Raw genomic sequence first — 21,693 nt, forward strand, 5'->3', positions numbered from 1 at the left:
AAGTTGGTGACCTGTGGTAACAAATAACATTTCAATCGTACCTTTCTCCACATGGGTCATTGATGAAGTGGTGTCGAACATCAATATTCTTTGTTTTGGAGTGTTGCACAGGGTTAGCTGTGATGGCTATTGTGTTTTCTGAATCACACAGAATAGGAATCTTGTCAAACTCAATTCCATAACCTTTGAGTTGAGTCTTCATCCATATTACTTGAGAGAAACAGCTTGTTGCGGCTACATACTCTACTTCTATAGTGGATGTTGACACACAGTTATGTTTCTTGAATGTCCAACTCACCAACTTGTTGCCAAGTAGTTGACAGCTCCCAGATGTGCTCTTCCTATTGAGCTTACACCCTGCATGATCAAAATCTGTATAGGCAAGTAAATTAAATCTGAATGCTTAGGATACCAAAGACCCAAGAATTGAGTCCCTTTGAGGTATCGAAAGATTCTTTTCACAACAGAGAGGTGAGATTCCTTAGTATTTGCTTGATATCTAGCACACAGACAAGTGGCAAACATTATGTCTGGTCTACTGGCCTTGAGATACAATAGTGACCCAATCATTCCATGATAAGTCTTAACATCCGCCGGTTTTTTCAGATGGATCTGTGTCAAGCTTAGTGCATGTGGCAATTAGTGTCCTTATTGAGGAAGAGTTATGAAGTTGGTACTTCTTCAAGATGTCAGAGACATATTTGGCTTGATTAATGAAGATACCATATTTTCTTTGTTTTACTTGGAGATTGAGGAAAAAAGTTAATTCTCCCAACATGCTCATTTCAAAATCACTCTTCATCAATGCAGAGAACTTGTCACAGTGCCTCTAGTTTGTTGAACCATTGATAATATCGTCCACATAGATCTGGACTAGAAGCATCTCACCTTTATACCTCTTAATAAACAAAGTAGTGTCAATTTTACCTTTTCCAAAACCATTGGAAGTTAAAAAGGATGAGAGTCATTCATACCAGGCTCTTGGTGCTTGCTTGAGCCCATACAGAGATTTGTCTAGGAAACAGACATACTTTGGGTGTATTGACCTCTCAAAGCTAGGAGGTTGCAGCAATAGACTTCCTCCTTTAGCTTACCATTTATAAAAGGCTGACTTAACGTTCATTTGATAGACTCGGAATCCATTATATGCAGAGAAGGCTAGAAATAGGCGTATAGCTTCTAGCCTTGCTACTGGTGCGAAGGTCTCGTCATAGTTTATGCCTTCTTCTTGGCAGTAGTCTCTTGTAACTAACCTGGTTGTGTTTCTAATTACAATGTCATCCTCATCCTTCTTGTTCCTGAAAACCCATTTAGTACCAATTGCAAGTTTATCTTTTGGTAAAGGAACAAGAATCCATACCTCGTTTCTTTCAAATTGTTGAAGCTCTTCTTGCATGGAATCAACCCAACTTGGGTCTTGTAGGGCTTCATGAACTTTCTTAGGCTTTACCACACTTAGAAAGTTTACAAACAAATATTCATTTGCCGAGACAACTCTTGTTTTTACTCCACTTGTAGGTTCACCAATGATTTGGTGTGAGGGATGGTCTTTGGTCCATTTTGTCATAGGAGGGTCCACAGATGGTGGAGTTGTGAAATCTTGCTCCATTGGAATGTTTGGCATTACGCTCGTTGTGGGTGATGATGACTTTGCTTGCTCCCCCTCGCATAGTGGTACAAAGGGACCACGTTCAGATACAAAGATGGTTATCTCTGGCTCTAGACTGGGCTTTGGTTCAGAGCTGGGAAGCTCTGGGTCTGGATCTGCGCAATCACAAGAGGGAGTAGAGGCCTTAGAAGAGTTAGAGATTGATGTACCTGAAGATTGTGGCTCTCCTTGAACGCATGCATAGGCACCTCTGGTTGCACGCACAGAGATGTCTTCATCACCAAAGAAGTCTTCAAATAATTGCTCGAGTTCCAATTCCCTTGACTTCGATAGAAAATTGGAAGTCACCTGGTTAAGCTTGAGTTCAAGGCTGGATCAATTATAATCACCTAAAAAAAGGGAAAATAGTAAGAGAGTTTACATCAAGAATGAACTGTAACTAACAACCTACTAATCTAAATCAAATCTAGATCTAGATTACAATTGGATGTCACTACAATCCTCAAAAAAATAAACGTGTCATTAGTAACTCCACAATATCCTCCAAAAGAATAGTAATAATCCAAAAGTGCCTCTATAGACACATAGTGCTCCACTTAAGCATTAGGAGCTCTACGGCTATACAATCATTCGTAGGTTTTGGAGAATACCTAGAAACCAGCTAAAATGGTGAGAAATATGAGATCTTAAAGCCTTAGCATTCCTAGACTTGAATCTTTGCTCTTTATTGCCTTTAAATGCCCCAACAACTAGAAAAAGGAGATTCAATAAACCCTAGGTTCGAAATAAATGAAGAGAGAGTTGAGGAGAGGGATTGTGAGGATTCAATGAGCTTAACCTAACACAATCGGTCTTTTAACATGCAGATGGACGTCTGATACCCTGGCATGCAAGGTCGCAGCACACTGCTCGTCCTGTCCTAGATTTGAGCTTACATTATGCCATAAGTGACCATGGTTGTGCGAGGTTAGGGTCGCAGCCACGAAGGTTGCACATGCCTAAAACTCCTACATACGTTACATGGGGTGAAGCCATGTTAACGTCTTACTGAATCGAGTTCCCGATAAAAAAAAAGATTAACCCATATGAACTTTCGTTCAAAAATGTTGGTTTTTAGAAAGAAGCTATAAATAAATGATGTGATTGATTCCATCTTTCAAAAAAAGTTCAGACAATGACCAATGAAAAAATTCAAAGTCTTGATTAAAAAATAGTTCATAGTTAGTTGGGTATTTGTGACTTTTCCTGTAACATTTGGCGACAATTTGTATGAGACCTGGAAAGTGATTTACCTGCAAAATAAGTGCTCGCGCAAGGAAGCTCTGCCTTGAATTTGATCACCGCAGCATCGCTGGACGCAGTTGTTATCGTTCCATCTCTCGTATTTTGCAAGCAATTACAGATCCCCATTCAGAAAGAACAATAGCAGATCCCCATTCGGAAAGAACAATAGCAGATCCATCTGTATATCGTGTTCGTCGACCCGAATCCCCCTGATTCAATCAACAGAAAGGTCATCAACCATTTCATCTTTTGGATCTTTATGCCTTTTATTTATTATTTGCTACTAGCCACGTTATCGTATTGGTTTTTGTGTTTATATTATTTTTTTGGGGGTTAGGGTTTAATTACAACAAAATTTGAGCAAGTAATTTCGAAAGTTTACTTGAAAAAGACTTGATTGTATACAAAACCCTATAACTTTATATACGGTGTATTATTACATTGCCTGCATCAAGTTCGGACATTGGAATTTGTTGTTGGTTTCTTGTCCATCATTGTTCATTATTCCGTTTGGATTTCAGGGGGAAAAGGGGCGTGAATTGGGACGAGCAAAATGGGGCCACTATACTATATATTAGTGGCGCTTCCTTGCACGATTGGGGCAATTGGATTGGCGCTTCTTCACATTTACCGACACCTTTTGAATTACACTGAACCCACGTATCAGCGATACATTGTCCGCATCATTTTTATGGTTCCTGTGAGTTTTTAATCCTTTCTTTTCGCATCCTTTAGATGGAAGATATCCTTATGGTAAGAAATTATTATATTTTTGCATGAAAATTAGTACCACCTAGGCTCTGTCACTAGTAATCTCTTAGTCCTCGATGATGACTATGTTTGTGCTAAATTTTGTATAGGCTGGGACCTTCTTGTCATTTAAGTTTGTGAACAATTGAGATAATTACTTCGTTCTCTAGTGACATTGGTGATTCTAATTGCATATTTATGGCTACTTGTCCCAACAATCTATGGTGCGCTTGTTTCTTAGTCTTTTATCAGTGTACATCTTAATTGATAAGAAAACATCTGAGGTTATTGGCAGGGGGCATGGTCATCAGCATTTGAACTCCATTTTCTTACCCAGCCTCTATCTGTTAGGGCAATCCTCATCCCCACAGAAGATAGGAGCTTACAAAAAGATAAAGTATGATTCAACCAACACCTTACATTGAGTTTGTAGGTGAACAATGATAGTGTGGTTAAATCTGGCAAGCCAAGAAGCATCTGGGTTATGAGATTTGATATTGGCTGTTGAAAGTGATCCTTGTAGATGTACGAATTAATTTCATTTCAGCAACTTCTGGCTTTGTACAGAAGCAGGTTACAGCATGATGTATATGATTTTGACTGTAATAGTCTATCGCTTCATGACATTTGAGGTATTTGTTAGGCCATTTGACTTCCTAGAAAACTGGAGATGGTTTGATCGTGTTTGGGAGTTCTAACAAATTCAAACCCCTTTTTAGGACGGATTTAATTCTGTAGGAAAATTTTGGGATTGCATATTTTTGCTACTGAAAGAGTCAGATAATTGACTTGAAGAACATCAAATATATGATGATTACAATATACCTCCATAAGAATTGAGGGTTACCTAACATTTTTTTTAACTGAATAATAGAGAGGAGGGTTCTATCCTTGCAAGAAGTTGCTTAGAGACGCAAAGCTCATAGGCCAGTATAGAAATATATTATAATTACCCGTTTTAGCTGTTGAAGATTATGTTGCTAGTATTAGAAGACAAGAGAAAAGATCCAGAGAGAACCTTAAGATAAGAAAGAACTAGAGAACCACAAAAACGGATGAAAAAAATATCAAAATGGATGCCAAATTAAAGATAATAAAGTGACCGCTTTTTGGTGTAATTTGTTTTGCTTTTATTTTGTATTTTGCTTTTTTCTATTTAAAAATTAAGGGAAATATTTGTATTTTTCTAAAAAGGTGGTTGTAACAGCCCTTTTAATCATATTCGTTGGATCATCTCAATCCAACGGTTTGGATGGGTTTTCTCGGTTCTTTTCTTTTTTCAGGGTTCTCTCCCGATCTCATCTTTAGAAGGGAAATGTTAAATTTAGTGGACAGTGGAGCTAAAAAGAAGGAATTACATATTTTTTTGTAATAGATGTAAGAGATCCCCTATGAGTTATACACTTAGTTACTAGTACTATGAATTAGATGATCCTACTATACACAGAATACTCCCTTGCCCCATCATATCAAAAAAATGCATCACTTTCCATTTTTGGGATGTGGCCCATCTCCCAAATTCGCAGCACCTTTTTTGGTAAGTTCTTGATCCTATTTTACTTTTTTGCCCATTAGTTACTGAAATTCGTAGCTTGAATTTTGTTCCACATTTTTCTTTGTTTTGTCCTTGTTAAAGGGCATGTTAGCCGTCTATTTATTCAATAGTCAAAACATTTTTATTGAACTATGTGCTAAGTTGAACATTGCATTCTTTTAGGGATGAAGGGAGTATATTCCTTCTTACTATGCATAAATCTCTAGTAGATGTAATTTAGATTTCCTACTTAAGTCTTAAAACTCACTTATCCCCTATTCTATGCTTTTAATCGCGCCACTATAGCGGTGGTATTGCGGTTTGGTCATGGGACAAATAGCGGTCCGCGATTAGCGGCGCACTTGGTCATTTTGAATGCAAAAAAGCGGCCGCATAACTGCTATTTGTAGATAGGCTATTTTGGTGTTAAAAAGTAATTTTGTAGGTTTTTATTTTGGACCTTCATTGGGTTTTATTTTAGCTCAACAATATTAAGGCTTCATTATTCTTTAATTTTTGGGACTTGGACACCACAATTCTTACTTTTTTTGGACTTGGATACCATAATTTCTTACTTTTTTTGGATTTGGACACGATCACTTTGACCTCTTGCTCTGAATAAAAGTTTTCACGTTGTTCAACTATTTTTATTTGGACTTGGACATCCATTATTCTTATACATTTTTTATTGAATACATATAATATGTTGAGTTATGTATAAATATATAAATTTCTGATTATTATATGAACCGCTATTTTTGGACTGCTCACCACCGCTTTACCATCGCGATAACCGCTATTTCAAATCATGAACCTGACCACGATTTCATATTTTGACTGCTATAACAACATAGCTCCTATTACATTAAGTAGAATTTATCTTTCTATAATGAGCATATGTTCTTTCTCATACCATTAGAGGCCTTAGTCATCCCATCAGAAGGAAAGGAGATGATGGAAGGGCATTGTAAGCTGGTCCCTCAGGCTTTTGAATCTATCAGGCTTCAAACCTTCCCTCGTGTATTATTATAGCTTGATTGTTGAAAGCTATTACAAATTTCAATATAAATATATAAATATTATACAACAGTGGCAACAAAAGCAGTTGGTTATAATTGCATTATAAGTCTTATGATGCCATATCTTCTATTTGGCTAAGAATGTACAATAATAATGCACACTTAAATAAACACCCATGCATCTTAGCTCCTTCACACACTCCTCATATAGGCCGCTACTCGGATTAATCAAATATTGTTGTGTTGTACAAAGGCCTCAATGTTGTTACGTATGATTGGCTGGTGCCAAGGGCTTTGCATTATTTAAGCTTGTGTGTATATATGCTCACATTTCTAATATGAAGTTTTATGTTATGTTGCATGTATGTATTTTTGGGTATGCATTTGATGCCTGCCTTCACGATGATCTCTATTGAATGATCAATGCTTGGATTGAAGAGTGTTGCCGACTACATTTAGGAGCTTCCCGCATCTCTAGTATTTATGATGCCAACAATTATGATCTCTTTGTCTAAGAAGCATTTCTTTATCACGTGGGCCATAGATACCTTAATCTAGAACCAGATTCCATCTTCAATACCTTGCTAGGATTAAGGATGCATGTAAGTGTGATTGGTGACTTGTGATTTTGTGTTTGCATTTAATGGACTCTAGTTGCCAGTGTGCCATTTTAATCTATTTATTACAGATTTGACACTTTCTCATTTTTATGTTGAGGTAAAATCTCTTGTAAAGTTGTCATTAGTTGCATAATAGAGGCAGCCATATTTTAACACAATGTGGGAACTTTCATGACATCCAGTTAAATCTTGTTCAACGAATGTACTCCCTAACCTTAAAAGCATACTCGTAATGAGGCCCATTCTTGAGAAAATACAGTGTTTCCCATGTTCAAGCTTGCAGTATTATAAAACATTTTCAGTGGGTTGATTCTGCTGTCTACTTTTAAGTTTGTTTTTTAGACTATTTTAGGAGAGTAATCTCTTGATATCAATAGAAATGTTTTGGATATCTCTTTCATCTTTTGCTTTTCTTCCGAAATTGGGGATGTTGACAAATGGTCTCCTAAAATTCTGTCCTCTTGAATTTGTGTGTGTATTAATCATCTTACTTTTAGTTCGAAGTGTTAAAATTTAATTTTTCTGTATCTTTATTAATTGATGTTGAATATTTTATCTTGTTTTTGTCATATAGTTTTTTTCATATGTTGCAATGACTAGTGATCTGTTCTTATTCACAGGTTTATGCATTGATGTCTTTCTTCTCACTTGTATTCAATAAGAGCTCAATCTACTTCAATTCTATTCGAGAAGTGTGAGTATGCAATTCCTAATTGTATGAGGCCGAATGTTTGTGGTATTTCTTTTGTAAAATATATCTCGATAAATTTTTGTTACTTGGATTTATATTCTAGGAATGGTCATTAAGCATTGCATATATGAAAAATTAAATGGAAATTGATCACTTCATTTTGTAAGTGTGAAGCTATGGGTCATTCAGTTCTCAATCAATTTGATATAAGGATAAAGAGTAAAGGAAACGGCTATACCCTGGGTAGTGTTGGTCGAAGATAGGTGGCTGGGTGTGGAAGTCAATAAATCAAGAAGGGTGGGCCGTGGTTGGAATGTGCAAGTAGGTAATGCAGAGATAGAAAGGCGAATAGTAGTGCTACTTCAATATAATTAAGGCGCTGAATTTGAAAGGAGGGAATGGAATCGATTAGTTTTGAGTTGGTTTGGCGAGAGTCTTGGAAGACCCCAACCTCTTGAAAGTTGGAACCTATGGTGACCATTTGATTGATTAAAATAACTTTTGGTCACCAACTGTGTATCAATTAGTATCTGAGCAAGTACAATTTACCCCATGTTAGGAAGATTGGAATCCGGAGTTGATGAAATCAAAAGGAGGAAGGGTATGCTATTGGAGGAGGCCAGGTTGTTAAGGAAGGATGTTGTGACCATGAAGGAACTGATGGAAAGGCTAATCATGAGGAGCTGCCAGACTTGATTAGAAAATTTCATGATAAGAGGAATGAAGAGAGAAGAAAATCTAGAGATAGAGAGAGGAGAGAATTAACCTCAAGAGAATGCGATGCAAGCATATAAGATCCATTTGTACTCTGGTTCGTATGTGAATTTGGTAAAAGCTACTCTCCAACTTCGGTTATTGTTCTCTCTCTGTGTGTCCATCACCCAAACCTTCGCGATTCATTCCCACATTCACATCGTTGCTGGCAGTACCATTACCACCTCTGCTGCTCACGTGCTCACATTATTTATATAGGTAGAGAGAGAGTTACGATCATGTGAGAAGTTTTCATTTCCACCTCTGCTGCTCACGTGCTCACATTATTTATATAGGTACAGAGAGAGTTAGGATCATGTGAGAAATTTTCATTTCCGTGAGAAGGTTAGAAAAGGTTAATGTACCTTTATCTTGTGTAAGGGTTTGTGGTGAGAACTGTGAAGGTACCCTCATAATTTAACTTTCCACTACATAGTTGAAGGTCATGTGAAGGTTACAACCTTCACACAGTAAAACGTAACATTCACAAAAATAAAGGTGCCTTGACATTTTCTCACTTTCTCACAGAAAGGGGTTGTTCTCACCGGAACCCAATCTTACATATACATTAAATCTGTTGTTAGGGAAGGTATATACTAAACTATGCTGTTTTGTGATTATCTTTGCTCACTTTTCTGCTAGACCCTGTCTATATGTTTACACATTTTTTCATTTTGCATGCTAGTCTTATCACACATCATATATTGCTTCTCTTTCTTTCTCTTTTAAGGAATAAAACAACCAAAGCTCATGGTAGGTTCTTATTCTCACGTAGCTTTTTGATATTCCTGGAAATATGTGTTGACATATCTATATTAAAGTGACATAATCAAATTAGAAAATCTTTAATTAGTGTTTTGACATCATGACCACAAAATGATGACCAAGTTAATAAATAAGAGGTGTAGTCTTCCACAAGACCTAGGACAAACAAGTGAACTATAGTTAAGAAGAAAATGTGACCATATATATTTAGGAATAGATTTTGTTTTACTAATATGGTGTTAAAGCATACCAAAATGAAAGATAATGCCTAGATAAGTTAATAAGTGGAGAATTACTTGTGATTGGATAAAATGTTCCCGTTGTGGAAAATATCATATTAAATAGACTGCAAATAAAATTTGTGAAAAAGAGATATGTACATTGACCAAGCCATTTTTAATAGAGAAGTAGAGATCATGATTCATGCAAAACATGTAATATTCAGAAGGAAATAGATGTTGAAGAATTGCATGTTGAGAAGAGAAATCCTCTGAAGAGCTAACAAATAATTCTTGTTAATTGTGTTTGTGATTGTATTAGTTCCATAAAAGGACTTAGGGATCGATAAACAATGAATTGAAAGGCCATATAGTTATAGGTTTTAGGTACATCAAGATAGGTCAAAACACTAAAGTTGTGTCATTGCATCAGGTGATGTGTTGGCTTTCTAAACCATTTAGTAGGCTCCTTGATAACTATCTTAGAGATACCCTACCTTTTTTAATCGTTTGTGTGTGATAGTGATAAGCCTCCAATTATGAAAGTATATTCAAGTAGGGGTCCAAAGATAAATAAAGAGTAAAGTCGAGGGGGTAATTTTGGAAATATAATAAATAAGGCAAGGAGAATGGTATATGGCAGGTGTGTGGTTTTGGCAGGGGATTTCATTCAGTTTTTGTGTGATCTCTTGATCGTGTAGGAGAGAAATGAGCTCTCGAATTCCCATCTAGTTTTTCTTCGATTTTTTCATTGTAATAAGTCCGGTTTTGCCATTAATATGATTGCAACCATTTGGGTCTATCATATTGGTATCAGAGCGACCGATTCTCATCGACCATGCCTCCCAAATCTCAAGCCGATCAATTGGACGAGTTAGAAGAAAGTGTTCAGGCAATTCGCATCGATTTGACAGGGAACACCAAAAGAATCGATGGTTTAGATCGAGGGATTTAAGCCATTGTGGGGAAATTGGATACATTGATACAACAAGGGCCGAAGGTCTCATCTCCAGCGTGCACATCTGGTGCTTCGTTTAAGTCACCTAGATCTGGTGGTAGTCCGGTTACGAAACCAATAGGTGATGATAATTTTACTTCCGTTTCTTCTCCAGAGACAATTAGTTCCCCGAAACCAACAACTCAAGGATTTATTCCATCCGATTGGAGATTACAACGTGTACAGTTACCAATGTTCAATGGGACTGATCCGGATGGGTGGATTTTCAGAGCCGAACGCTATTTCGCACTTCAACGTTTCGATGATAAAGAGAAGGTAGCCACGACGGGTATACGTATGGAGGGTGAGGCTCTCGCATAGTTCCATTGGGTTGATGGTTGCCGTCCAATTTTGCTATAGGATGATTTGAAATTGCAGATTATCAATCGGTTTAGGCTCACTGACGGTGGTTTCGCCCTTGAATAACTTTTAGCGCTTCAACAAACAGGTAATCTTCGCAAATTTCGTCATTCCTTCGAAATTTTAGCGTCTTCCTATCAGATCTTCCACATCGAGTGTTAAGAGTGTAATTTCATGAATGAACTCAAGCCCAACATACAGGCTAAGGTTACACTGTTGAGGCCTCAAGGATTAGCCCAAATCATGGAAACGGCTCAATTGGTTGAGGATCAAAATTCTCGTTTGACTGGAAGCATTAAAGGGAATAATGTATTGTACAAACCCTCCCCTAATTTCACAAGTTCAAGTCTCCGTCCAACTCCAACTTACATTACCACGGTCACTACTGCTCCATCCTTGTTGAGGAAGAGTATGGGTACTAGTACAACATCCGTATTACGGGCCGAATCTGGAGTGACCAGGAAGTTAACGGAGACAGAGCTTCAAGACAAACGAGCGAAGGGACTTTGCTTTCGATGCGATGAGAAATATCGAGTGGGTCACAAGTGTAAAAACAAGGAATTACAGATTCTCTAGCTCCAAGATGATCCTACAGGAACTAGTGAACAGGATTGCGAACTTAATCTAAATGAAATTGAGGGCTGTCAAGATTCCACCAATCGAGTCTTTACTAAACTGTGTGGTGGGTTTATCATCACCGAGGACTATGAAATTTCAGGGTCACATCAATGGAGAAGCCGTGATCGCTCTTATTGATTGTGGGGCATCCCATAACTTTATCTCTACGGATTTGGTTACTCGATTACAATTACCAATAGAAGAGGATCATAGTTTCGGGGTAAAGGTGGGTACCGGTCAAGTCGTAAAAGGCAGCGGCTGTTGTAAAAGGGTGGAATTGAGACTACCAAATTTAAGAATTAATACAGATTCTTGCCTCTAGAATTGGGTAGCACTGATGTCATACTTGAAATGCAGTGGCTTGAAACTTTAGGTGAAATGAAAGTCAACTGGAAGGCATTGCAAATGAAGTTCAAAATTGAGGGGTCTGAAATTGTCATTGAAGGGGAACCTGGTTTACAAAAGGCTGCAATTTCTTTAAAATCTCTATACAATGTGGCATTCCACAGAAGAGGCCCTGCTGGTGGATCTTTGTTCATTACAAGAAGAGGTTGTCCTTCAAGAATCAGAATCAAACTCGATGTTCCAGGAGGTTATTGAGCAATACTACGACGTGTTCAAGTCACTCAAGAGGTTACCCCTACCACGACGCCATGATCACTCCACTCCCCTCGTTCCAAATACCGTTCCTATAAGTACCAGACCCTATTGTTATTCCCATGAACAAAAAAATGAGATCGAAAAGTTAGTACAAGAAATGCTTGCTGCTCAAATCATTTGGCCTAGTGAGAGTCCATACGCGAGTCCGGTGCTGTTGTTTAAGAAGAAGGATGGGAGTTGGAGATTCTGTGTGGATTATTGCGCACTAAATCACGCTACGGTTGCTAATAAATTCCCTATCCCACTTGTAGAGGAATTGATTGATGAATTAAACCGTGCACAAATTTTTTCAAAGCTTGATCTCAAATTTGGTTATCACCAGATTAGATTAGAATGAAGGAGGGAGACATTGAGAAGACGGCATTCTGAACACATGAAGGACATTATGAGTTCGTTGTAATGCCCTTTGGCCTCACCAATGCGCCGGCCACGTTTCAAGCTCTTATGAACGAGTTGTTCGAGTTCATCTTCGTAAATTAATTCTCATCTTTTTTTATGATATACTCATTTACAGCCATAGTGCGGAAGACCATGCCTATCACTTGTCATTAGCACTTCAAATTCTTCGCGACAATCACTTGGTGGCAAATTGTAAGAAGTGCGTTTTTGGGCAACATCGGGTCGAATACTTGGTGCACGTGATCTCTCATAGAGGAGTGGAGGCAGAATTCGGTAAGGTGCAAGCAATTAAGGAGTGGCCCTCTCCATGAACCATTAAAGAACGTCGGTTTTTAGGATTTACGGGATACTACCGACGATTTGTGAAGGGTTATGGAGGAATGGTGATGCAAACTGTTCATTTTTATTCAACGATCAAATGTTTACAAATTGATTTCCAGCTTTTCGAGAGAGCCGAATCTCTCCACAAAGGTTTTTTCCTCCAATTACACAATACAAACTGATGCCTAATCACTTCTACCCCCTTCTATTTATACTTCTAATAACCCAACTTACTTGACTAATTGACCAGCCCCCTCAATTGACTAATTCACCAGCCCCCTATTATCCCTACTATCTATATATGTAACAACATTTTTGTGAAGGAGATCATGCGTCTTCATGGGGTGCCAAGGTTTATAGTCTAGGACTGAGATAAAGTCTTCCTTAGCCATTTTTTGCAGGAACTTTGGCAATTATAGGGAACTAAACTCAGGTTTAGGATGGTTTACCACCCTCAAAGTGATGGGCAAACTGAAGTAGTAAACTGTGGAATTGAGGCTTAGTTACGTTGTTTCGCCAGAGCACAACCACAAAAGTGGGTTACTTGGCTACCATGGGCTGAATACTCTTACAATACCTCGTCCCATACGTCATCCCACACCACCCTGTTCAAGATATTGTATGGTTGAGATCCTCCCAAAATAACCTAGTATGCGGATATGAAGGTCTCTAATTCTAATGTGGATCATATGCTGTTAGAAAGAGATAGAATGTTGTCGGAGCTACGTACCCATTTACTCCGTGCTCAACAAAGAATGCGAGCATCGACGGATAAACATCGAAGGAATGTGGAGCTGTCGGTTGGAAAATGGGTATTTTTAAAGACACGACCATATTGACAAACGCCTTTGGCCACTCACCGAAATGTTAAGTTATCCCTTCGTTTTTATGGGCCTTTTCTTGTCACTGAACGTATTGGTAAGGTGGCTTACCGTTTACAGTTGCCCGAGGGGAGTAGCATCCACCCTGTTTTTCATGTGTCTCGACTGAAAGAAGCTGTTGGCAATCATGGAACACATACACATCTCCTCGCCGCACTTCAAGATAATTGGGAGCTGCCAATGGAACCAGAAACTCTGAGAGGTAAATGATTTCTTAACAATAATGACATTGAAGTCCTTGGTTGGCGGGGATTGGCAAAGTTTGAAGACATGTGGGAGTCGTACACGGATATGTGTAAGCAGTTTCCAACATTCCACCTCGAGGACAAGGTGAGTAATTGAGGGGGGGGATAGTATTGATAAGCCTCCAACTACGAAAGTATATTCAAGGAGGGGTCCAAAGATAAATAAAGAGTAAAGTCGAGGGGGTAATTTTGGAAATATAATAAAGAAGGCAAGGAGAATGGTATATGGCAGGTGCGTGGTTTTGGCAGGGGATTTCATTCAGTTTTTGTGTGATCTTTTGATCGTGTAGGAGAGAAATGGGCTCTCGAATTTCCATCTAGTTTTTCTTCGAGTCTTCATTGTAATCAGTCCGGTTTTGCCATTAATACGATTGCAATCGTTTGGGTCTATCAGATAGGTGGGAGAGATGATCAAGAGTGGAATCAGTTTTTCCTACGGAGAACTTTATTTTTGCTTGCTTTCAATTGCAAACATATCTTTCTGCACTACACTTTTGCTGCCAGGCCTATTAATTGCTGGTGGCCTTTCATTAAAATTGGGTTCGTCTCACCATGGATAATAAGATAAATAGTAGCTGATGGATTATGGCAAATTTGAGATTGTAGAATAGTTAATTATTTATCTATTAATGCACAAAGAAATGAGATTGGAGCTTAACTATTAAGTGATTTTACTTTCTTAACTGGAGAGGACACCTTCACGTACTTATGTCTTTTAAACCACCTTGATATAAAACATTTGACAAAAACTCTTAAAAACCGTTTATTATGCATGAAGTACTGTTTATTAATGCATATTACTTAAAATTCAATATTACAAGTAAATTATGCCTAAGTACAACTTACTAAAGCTTCATGTTTGAATTCGTCTAACTAACTGCAGATAAACATAATCAAATAAAGGATAAACATCTCATTTTAAATATAAAAAAATCTAAAATATAATTAAGATAATCATTAAGTTCTAACAGAATACTTAATTATTATATTTATAAAAATTTATATTATTAAACCAAAAATAAAAAAATGAATTAAAGAAATATACGAAAAAAGAGAAATTTTAAATAGTTAGTTTGATACTAATATCAATTTTTTTAAACTTTTATGATATCTTCATATTTATATTTATTCAAAAATAAAAACATTATCGCTTTCTCAAAACCACATAAAACCGTATTATAACACCGACTGAGACAAAAATAAATAAAATGAAACATTAAATCGAGATATATCTCGCTGCATTGTACGAGTACCGTTCTAGTCTCTTTTAAACCACCTTGATAAACCATGGATACTGCAGCATACAACCATCCTTCCCCTCCCTGCAGGCCCCAGGATTGGTGGGAAAGCAGTATCAGAAGCAGTAAAGCAAAGACCTGCATTTGTCATTATTACTGATTACATTCTTTTTATTTTTTCTAAAATGGATTCTTTGAATATGATTGCCTAAATTCTCATTTTATCATATATGAACTTTGCTAGCAAGGCTAGGTTTTGCTTGATATGAGTGAACGTGTAAATGTTGGACCTTTTTTAGTAAATACTTTTGTCTGTTGACTTTAGAACAAGTGATATGAGATGCGTTGATATGATACTACTCTATTCATGTTTATCTTTGTATATCTTATTTCAGCTATGAAGCTTGGGTTATATACAATTTCCTATCACTGTGCCTGGCATGGGTAGGTGGTCCGGGTGCTGTTGTTATAAATCTCACTGGACGCGTCCTTCAGCCAAATTGGTGTTTGATGACATGTTGCTTCCCTCCCATTCCGCTAGATGGGTGAGCTCTATGAGACTATCCTGTTTATGTTCTGGTGGTTCATGCATGTTGACAAGTTTGTGACACTAGGGAACCAATTCTTTCTGTGAACATTTCATTTTGACATGTTGGATTTTGTGTACTGCTACTTTCTGTCTTAAATTCATTCCATTTAAATGACAATTAAGTAACTGAACAAGCATAAGAGACTTCTCTTTTGCCAAGTCTACCAGTATTAGGATCCTAACCTATCTTCATTATTATTGTTTGAAATAAAGCCTCCACCCTTTTTTTATCTCATCCTATTTTACTGTTTGATGTAGATAAGGGCAATGTAACTATAATATTAGTGTTCTGATGTAGGGTGACTTATTGACTGTAAATACATCTGGGAAGTGACTGGCTACCTTCTTTGGGTGAAATTATCAGTATTGGAGACATAAGATGTGTGTTGCTGTCTTACCTTCATATGCCTTTGTTTTAGTAACATTTCTGAAAGTTCTTGTGCAGGCGATTTATAAGGAGATGTAAACAAGGCTGTTTGCAATTTGTCATTCTTAAACCTATATTGGTGGCAGTTACTTTCATACTTTATGCAAGGGGGAAATATCATGATGGCAATTTCAGCGTGGATCAATCATACTTATATCTCACCATTATATACACGATTTCTTACACTATGGCGTTGTATGCTTTGGCCTTGTTTTACGTGGCATGCAGGGATTTGCTCCAGCCATTTAATCCAGTTCCAAAATTCATCATTATCAAGAGTGTTGTTTTTCTGACCTATTGGCAGGTAGCACTTCTTACCAGTTTGTTATCTTGTACGTATTTGGTAAACAGTGGCTCTCTAGAAGTGATTTTTTCACCTAATGCAGCAATAGACACAAACAAATATATACATACTTTGGGAGGGTACAAGTGTGTAATACAAAGATTTCACTATTTCGAAATTCTAATACATTTATGATATGATGGTGGATATATTTGTGTGTGTGTGTGTGTCTGGGTATACGAGTCTATAACTGAACCAATAAAAGAAAGAGATTTTTCCATAATTTTTACATTGATCATATAAAATAAACAAGTGCATGCCTTATTGTTTAAACTACTTCTGCTTTGCATGCCTATATTAGTCAAAACTGTTGAGGAACAGTTTGTTTTGTTTCTTGCCCTCTTTCTCTTGTAGCCATGAGAATGAAGTTTTGCTTGGGTTTTTAGCCTTCAAGTCATTTTATAGAAACCGACAACCAAAGTTGTGCCTTGCATTTTTGTAATTCTGCATCTCCTTATTCATGTTCAAGAATCTGGGGATACAATCAACGTGGCACCCCCCAAAAAGTGCACTTAAGGTTTAGAAGCACCCATGCTTCCTCGCTTGGGGCCATTTGACTCGTTCGAGAAGTTTCAAGTTCTTAACGTGATATAGGAATAATGACAGGAGCAATTCATACATGTGATAGTTTTACTCATCAAGGACCTGGTAATAGCAAATGCAGGCATGTAAAGAACACTAGAGAAATTGAATCGAGAGTTCACCTTCACGGAACCAAACCTTCCTATAATACTTCTTTGACCATTGGGCTATTCTAACAAGAGTATGGGTCTAGGGTGAAAACCACAATAGGAATTTTCCTGTTATGTGATAATCTATAATCCAAGTGGAAGAAGGTAAACTGAGACACATGATCAAAGGGGTACAGGGAAGTGTCGAATGTTTAAATCAAGTTGAGCTTTTACCAAGTGGAAGATATGGAATGGAAGTAGTCTACAGTCTGTTAGTTGAATCCAAATAAGGACGTTATAATTTAATTCATATCATCTACTCATCTTCATATTACCAAGCATGCAACAATAGCAATGCTCGTTCCTGGTAAGTCTCGAACCTGTTTTGCATGAACCCCTGCAAGACTTGCCATCGAAACTCAAAACAAAAGCTTCCCTAGCTTTAGTGTATGAAGTCATAATGATCAAGGGGATGCCACACATAGAAAATGGAAATATTGGAACCAAATACAAGTAGTACACCAAGATCATGGTTGTGATTTCTACTGCTACTCCTAGCCCTAAAGACGTTGCAACCCAACCTAGTCCTCCACTAAAGGTTGAATCTAAAACAAATGTGAACTACTATCCAACTCTAACACCATCGTCCCAATGAGCCTCTCTTAAACCCTCATATATTACAATCTATGGTATAACTCCGTTTTACCATCTAATTATGATACTAGCTTTGATACCTCCATTATTCTTATTATCTAATGCAAGGAAAAACTTGGTAGCATAAGTAAGTCTATTGCATGACTTGCCAATCTCATTTCCAAAGATGATTCTTTTGTCGGTCTATCTTCTAGTAAGGGAACCCTTATCACATGTGACACCCTTATCAAACGAGAACACATTCATTTTACGAAAATGTGAGAACGCCCTTATCACATGTGATGATACACGTCATAGGACCTGGTGTAATGAGATTGGCATGTCATGCAATAGACTTACGTATGCTACCAAATTTTTCCTTGCATTAGATAATAAGAATATTGGATGTATCAGAGCTAGTATCATTATTAGATGGTACTAGCCGTAGATTGTAATATATGAGAGTTAAAGAGTGGCTCACTGGAACAATAGTCTTAAGAGTTGGACATTAGTTCACATTTATTTTAGATTCAAACTTTAGTGGAGAACTAGGTTGGGTTGCAATGTTTTCAGGGTCAGGAGTAGCACAGCAGAAATCACAACCATGACCTTGGAATACTCAAGAATGGAATCATCAACTCTAGTCTAGTTGCATGAATAGAGAGAAATTACATTAGGACTACAATTTAATTGCAGAGTATCCACCAAGAGAGATTCAGTGATCTTGTCTACAAACCAGGATGAAAATCATGCACATAGCAATCATTAGAAGAAATTTGGGGTCAAAGTTAAAAAATGAAGAAATTGTGCTTAAAATGGCAGTTGAAACTGATTATTCGCAAACTGGTTTTCAACTTACACACATAAACACAAAAGTCGAGAGTTTCAGGTTTTTCTTGAGTGGTAATCAACAAAAGTAACAATGTATCCAGAAATTTAATTTATGCGTTTTAGCTCGATCATTGGCTGGCAGCACGGTATGGCTTTGTGTGTTTTAAGAGTTGAAGGTGGTGATGCAGAATAGGGAGCAAGGGTTGTTGATGTCAAAGAGATTCATTCAGCATTGTTTTGGAGGATTTAGTTGTTGAATGCATTAAGGAACATAATGAACATATTTAGCGCATACAAGCCAAGGAAACCCCCTCTGTAGAAACAGCCATATACTATATATCAGAATCACAAGCTTTTTCTTTTTGTTTTTATATGGGATTTCACATTGATCTACTAATGCATGATGGGGCTAACTCGAGATGGTGGTCCTGCATTGTAGTATTCTTTGGGGTATATGCTACATGAGGGATGGAGGTTTGATTAATTGAAATCATGTTTCATTTGGTTGTGGCTGCTTAAAACAGATGTATAGCTTACATCTAATTATGATGTTTCCCACATTGTGACCCTTCAAGCCATGATTTCATGCATGGCATTGATGGCTTTTGTGATCTTGATTGTGACTGATTTTCCAAGATTTTGGTTATGCTGTTTTAATGCATATGGAGGAGCTAATTGATTGACTTTTTGATTTTGGGATATTATGGTCCAGCGTAGTATAAACAGTCAGACTTGGGTATCAAGATCTGTTGTCAGGTTATATCTGATACAGTCCTGACTTCTGCCGTTTATAGAAAAAAATGGAGTCGTTCCTACAATAAACATTGATTAATGGTCAGTCATACTTTCGGCAACCCATGGATGCAGGATCTGGAGGTTTTGGATGACCAGGACTTCGTGGAGATTATTAATGTGTAAGAGTCTGATTTAGTTACAAGAGTCTTTTAGTTATAGTAAGAGCAAAACCCTCGTGAAAATTGTGTTTGCTTGGTTATCAGCATATAAAAACATTGCCATCTTACATACATTCTAATTTAGCAATTCAAGAACAAGTGCATTTTTTGTTTTGTAGTTATTGTCAACAAAGGCACTTCTTGCTTTTTGAAGCTTTTCTGTCATTGCTCTTCTTAAGAGGCTGCTTCACAGAATCATGCTTTATTTTCTATGATCTATGTAGATATAAACGTTGATGAGAACAGTATTACATTCCATGATATTGTTTGTATTTTTCTTCTCGCAACTATCGAATATGTAATGCATGTTATTCATTGTTCTTCTTTTGCTTTCAGGGTGTTTTGGTTTTTCTTGCTGCAAAGTATGACTTCATAGAAAACGCAGAGCAAGCTGCGGAGTTCCAAAACTTCATAATTTGTGTTGAGATGCTTATTGCTGCTGCGGGTCATCTTTATGCTTTTCCATACAGAGAGTATGCTGGTGCAAATGTTGGTGCAACCCGTGGGTTTACAGCAAGTCTTGCACATGCCTTGAAATTGAATGACTTCTATCATGACACTGTTCACCAGGTTGTTCTGCCTTCTTTTATAAATTGATGATATTGAGCCATTGTAGTTTATATTTCAGTTTTAAACACCCACAGATAGTTCTAACGATGTAGAAATTACACCCAAGTTGGGTAGAATATGGCAAAAGAAGCATTATAGTTGGCCCGAAAAAAAAAGAACACGTCATCTAGAATAAACCAAACCAAATAAACTCTCGCAGAGGTAGGGTCTGGTCTCTTGGGGGGTTAGGATGTGAGAACACAGTTTCTCTACCCCAAAGGGTAGAGAGGCTGTTACCATGAAGACCCCCGGCTAGGCGGTCAATCGTGGCGCTATACCGGTGGTCGAGGAAATAGCGTCTATAATAGGGGTCCCATGACTAGCGCTATTGTTTATCACTCTTTGATCATGATTTACTGTGTACAGCTAGTGTAGTTAGCTCTTTAATGACCTCTAGAAACTCCATTACCATGTTGCATTTGCAGGACTTGATATGTTTTACTTTACTTTATATGTACAAGACATATTTACATATACAAGATATTAAGTTCTTTACTTCTTTATATATAAATATTTGTAAATTTTATATGAACCTCATTATAGTTACCATTTTACCAATGTGATAACTACTATATCAAGTCTTGGTCCTAACCAAGATTTTAGAAAATGACCCGGGGGGGGGGGGACACTTCTTTTAGAAGTTGTTTGCAATTCTACGAGAACTGCAATAACGTTTTTTCCTGCATTTTTGCAAATGTTTGTAATGAAGTGCATAGAATGGATAATCGTTTTGTATTTACACCATCCTTTCATGTTGTGGTTGTTGTTAATGGGTATTTTGGTTATTTCACTATCCTTGCAGTTTGCACCAACATATCATGATTACGTACTTTACAACCATAGCAGTGATTCAGGTGAAGAAAGTGGTAGGAAATACAGGGCACGCACGTTTGTCCCAACTGGTTCGGAAATGGACACTGTTAGGAAAAGCAAGCAATTTTCCGGAAACAAGTTAGATGACATACAACTATCTAGTATGTCATCATCTGGGGACAGCACACCTGAAAACGTTAACCCAACAACAAAAACAGAGGCAATTGAATCATCACTGCTAGTGGACGTCTCAGATTCAGCAGAGATAGAACCCTATGAGCTTACACTAGTAGATATCAACATGTCTAGTTACCCAGAAGAGGTACCCGCAGTGCAAGAATCAGAGACCAGATGATCTGGCAAAGGTATTATTAACTCATAGTTTTTGTTTAGTGATTTGCGAATCTTGATTTGTTAGAGATACCATGTGAATGAGGCTTCTGGTCATCTCTGTCTTCCTAAATGTTAGGCTTTGTACATTTAATCAAAAAGAAAACCTTTTTTGTCAATTTTTTTGTTTGTAGATGTGATCTGTGGCAAGTTGTATATGCAGCGACCTTACACGACGGTGCTTGCTCGAATGATTACATATACCTATGAAATAAGGTTTCTTTGATTCTGTCATCTGTATTATAATTATGTGCATACTTGCGAAGATGCCAACAAAGAGAATGTTCAAGAGCTTATGGGATGTCTTCATCTTAATAAAGCTTCAACAATTGTTGAAGACTGCCTGGAGGGCGTAGATCAGTTGCAGAGTCTGGTAGTTCCTGTTTCGTACGCGAGACATGACTGAACAAAAACTTATTAGGGCCACCAACTGCTACACAAACTCTGGCTCCAAGCATTGATGCTGGATAAA

The 21,693-nt window shown here is 37.5% G+C and overlaps 1 protein-coding gene across 2 annotated transcripts; it reads left to right on the plus strand.

The window, feature by feature from the left end:
- Nucleotides 1–2,838: 2,838 nt before the first annotated feature.
- Nucleotides 2,839–21,451, plus strand: LOC112527266 (transmembrane protein 184B-like). 2 transcript variants are annotated; one of them, XM_025137795.1, is made up of 8 exons: nucleotides 2,839–3,122; nucleotides 3,415–3,593; nucleotides 7,437–7,510; nucleotides 15,358–15,507; nucleotides 15,997–16,282; nucleotides 19,746–19,979; nucleotides 20,821–21,196; nucleotides 21,356–21,451. In XM_025137795.1, exons 2-7 carry the CDS (start codon nucleotides 3,447–3,449, stop codon nucleotides 21,184–21,186), a joined length of 1,257 nt encoding a protein of 418 aa, XP_024993563.1. In that variant the 5' UTR covers nucleotides 2,839–3,122; nucleotides 3,415–3,446; the 3' UTR covers nucleotides 21,187–21,196; nucleotides 21,356–21,451. The 2 variants fall into 2 exon arrangements, with proteins under 2 accessions (XP_024993563.1, XP_024993562.1); XM_025137794.1 differs by having other exon boundaries at nucleotides 20,821–21,451.
- Nucleotides 21,452–21,693: the final 242 nt, after the last annotated feature.

The sequence above is a fragment of the Cynara cardunculus genome, assembly GCF_001531365.2.
Source record: "Cynara cardunculus var. scolymus isolate 2C chromosome LG 15, CcrdV1, whole genome shotgun sequence".
Lineage (NCBI taxonomy): Eukaryota > Viridiplantae > Streptophyta > Magnoliopsida > Asterales > Asteraceae > Cynara > Cynara cardunculus.

What these genes read in the sequence shown, in the direction of transcription:
- LOC112527266 (XM_025137794.1), top strand. Translation starts at nt 3,447, where the DNA reads ATGGGGCCACTATACTATATATTAGTGGCGCTTCCTTGCACGATTGGG. An exon ending in TTCAATTCTATTCGAGAAGT is followed by an intron (nt 7,511 to 15,357) that starts GTGAGTATGCAA and finishes ATCTTATTTCAG; the next exon opens with CTATGAAGCTTGGGTTATAT. An exon ending in ATCATGACACTGTTCACCAG is followed by an intron (nt 19,980 to 20,820) that starts GTTGTTCTGCCT and finishes CTATCCTTGCAG; the next exon opens with TTTGCACCAACATATCATGA.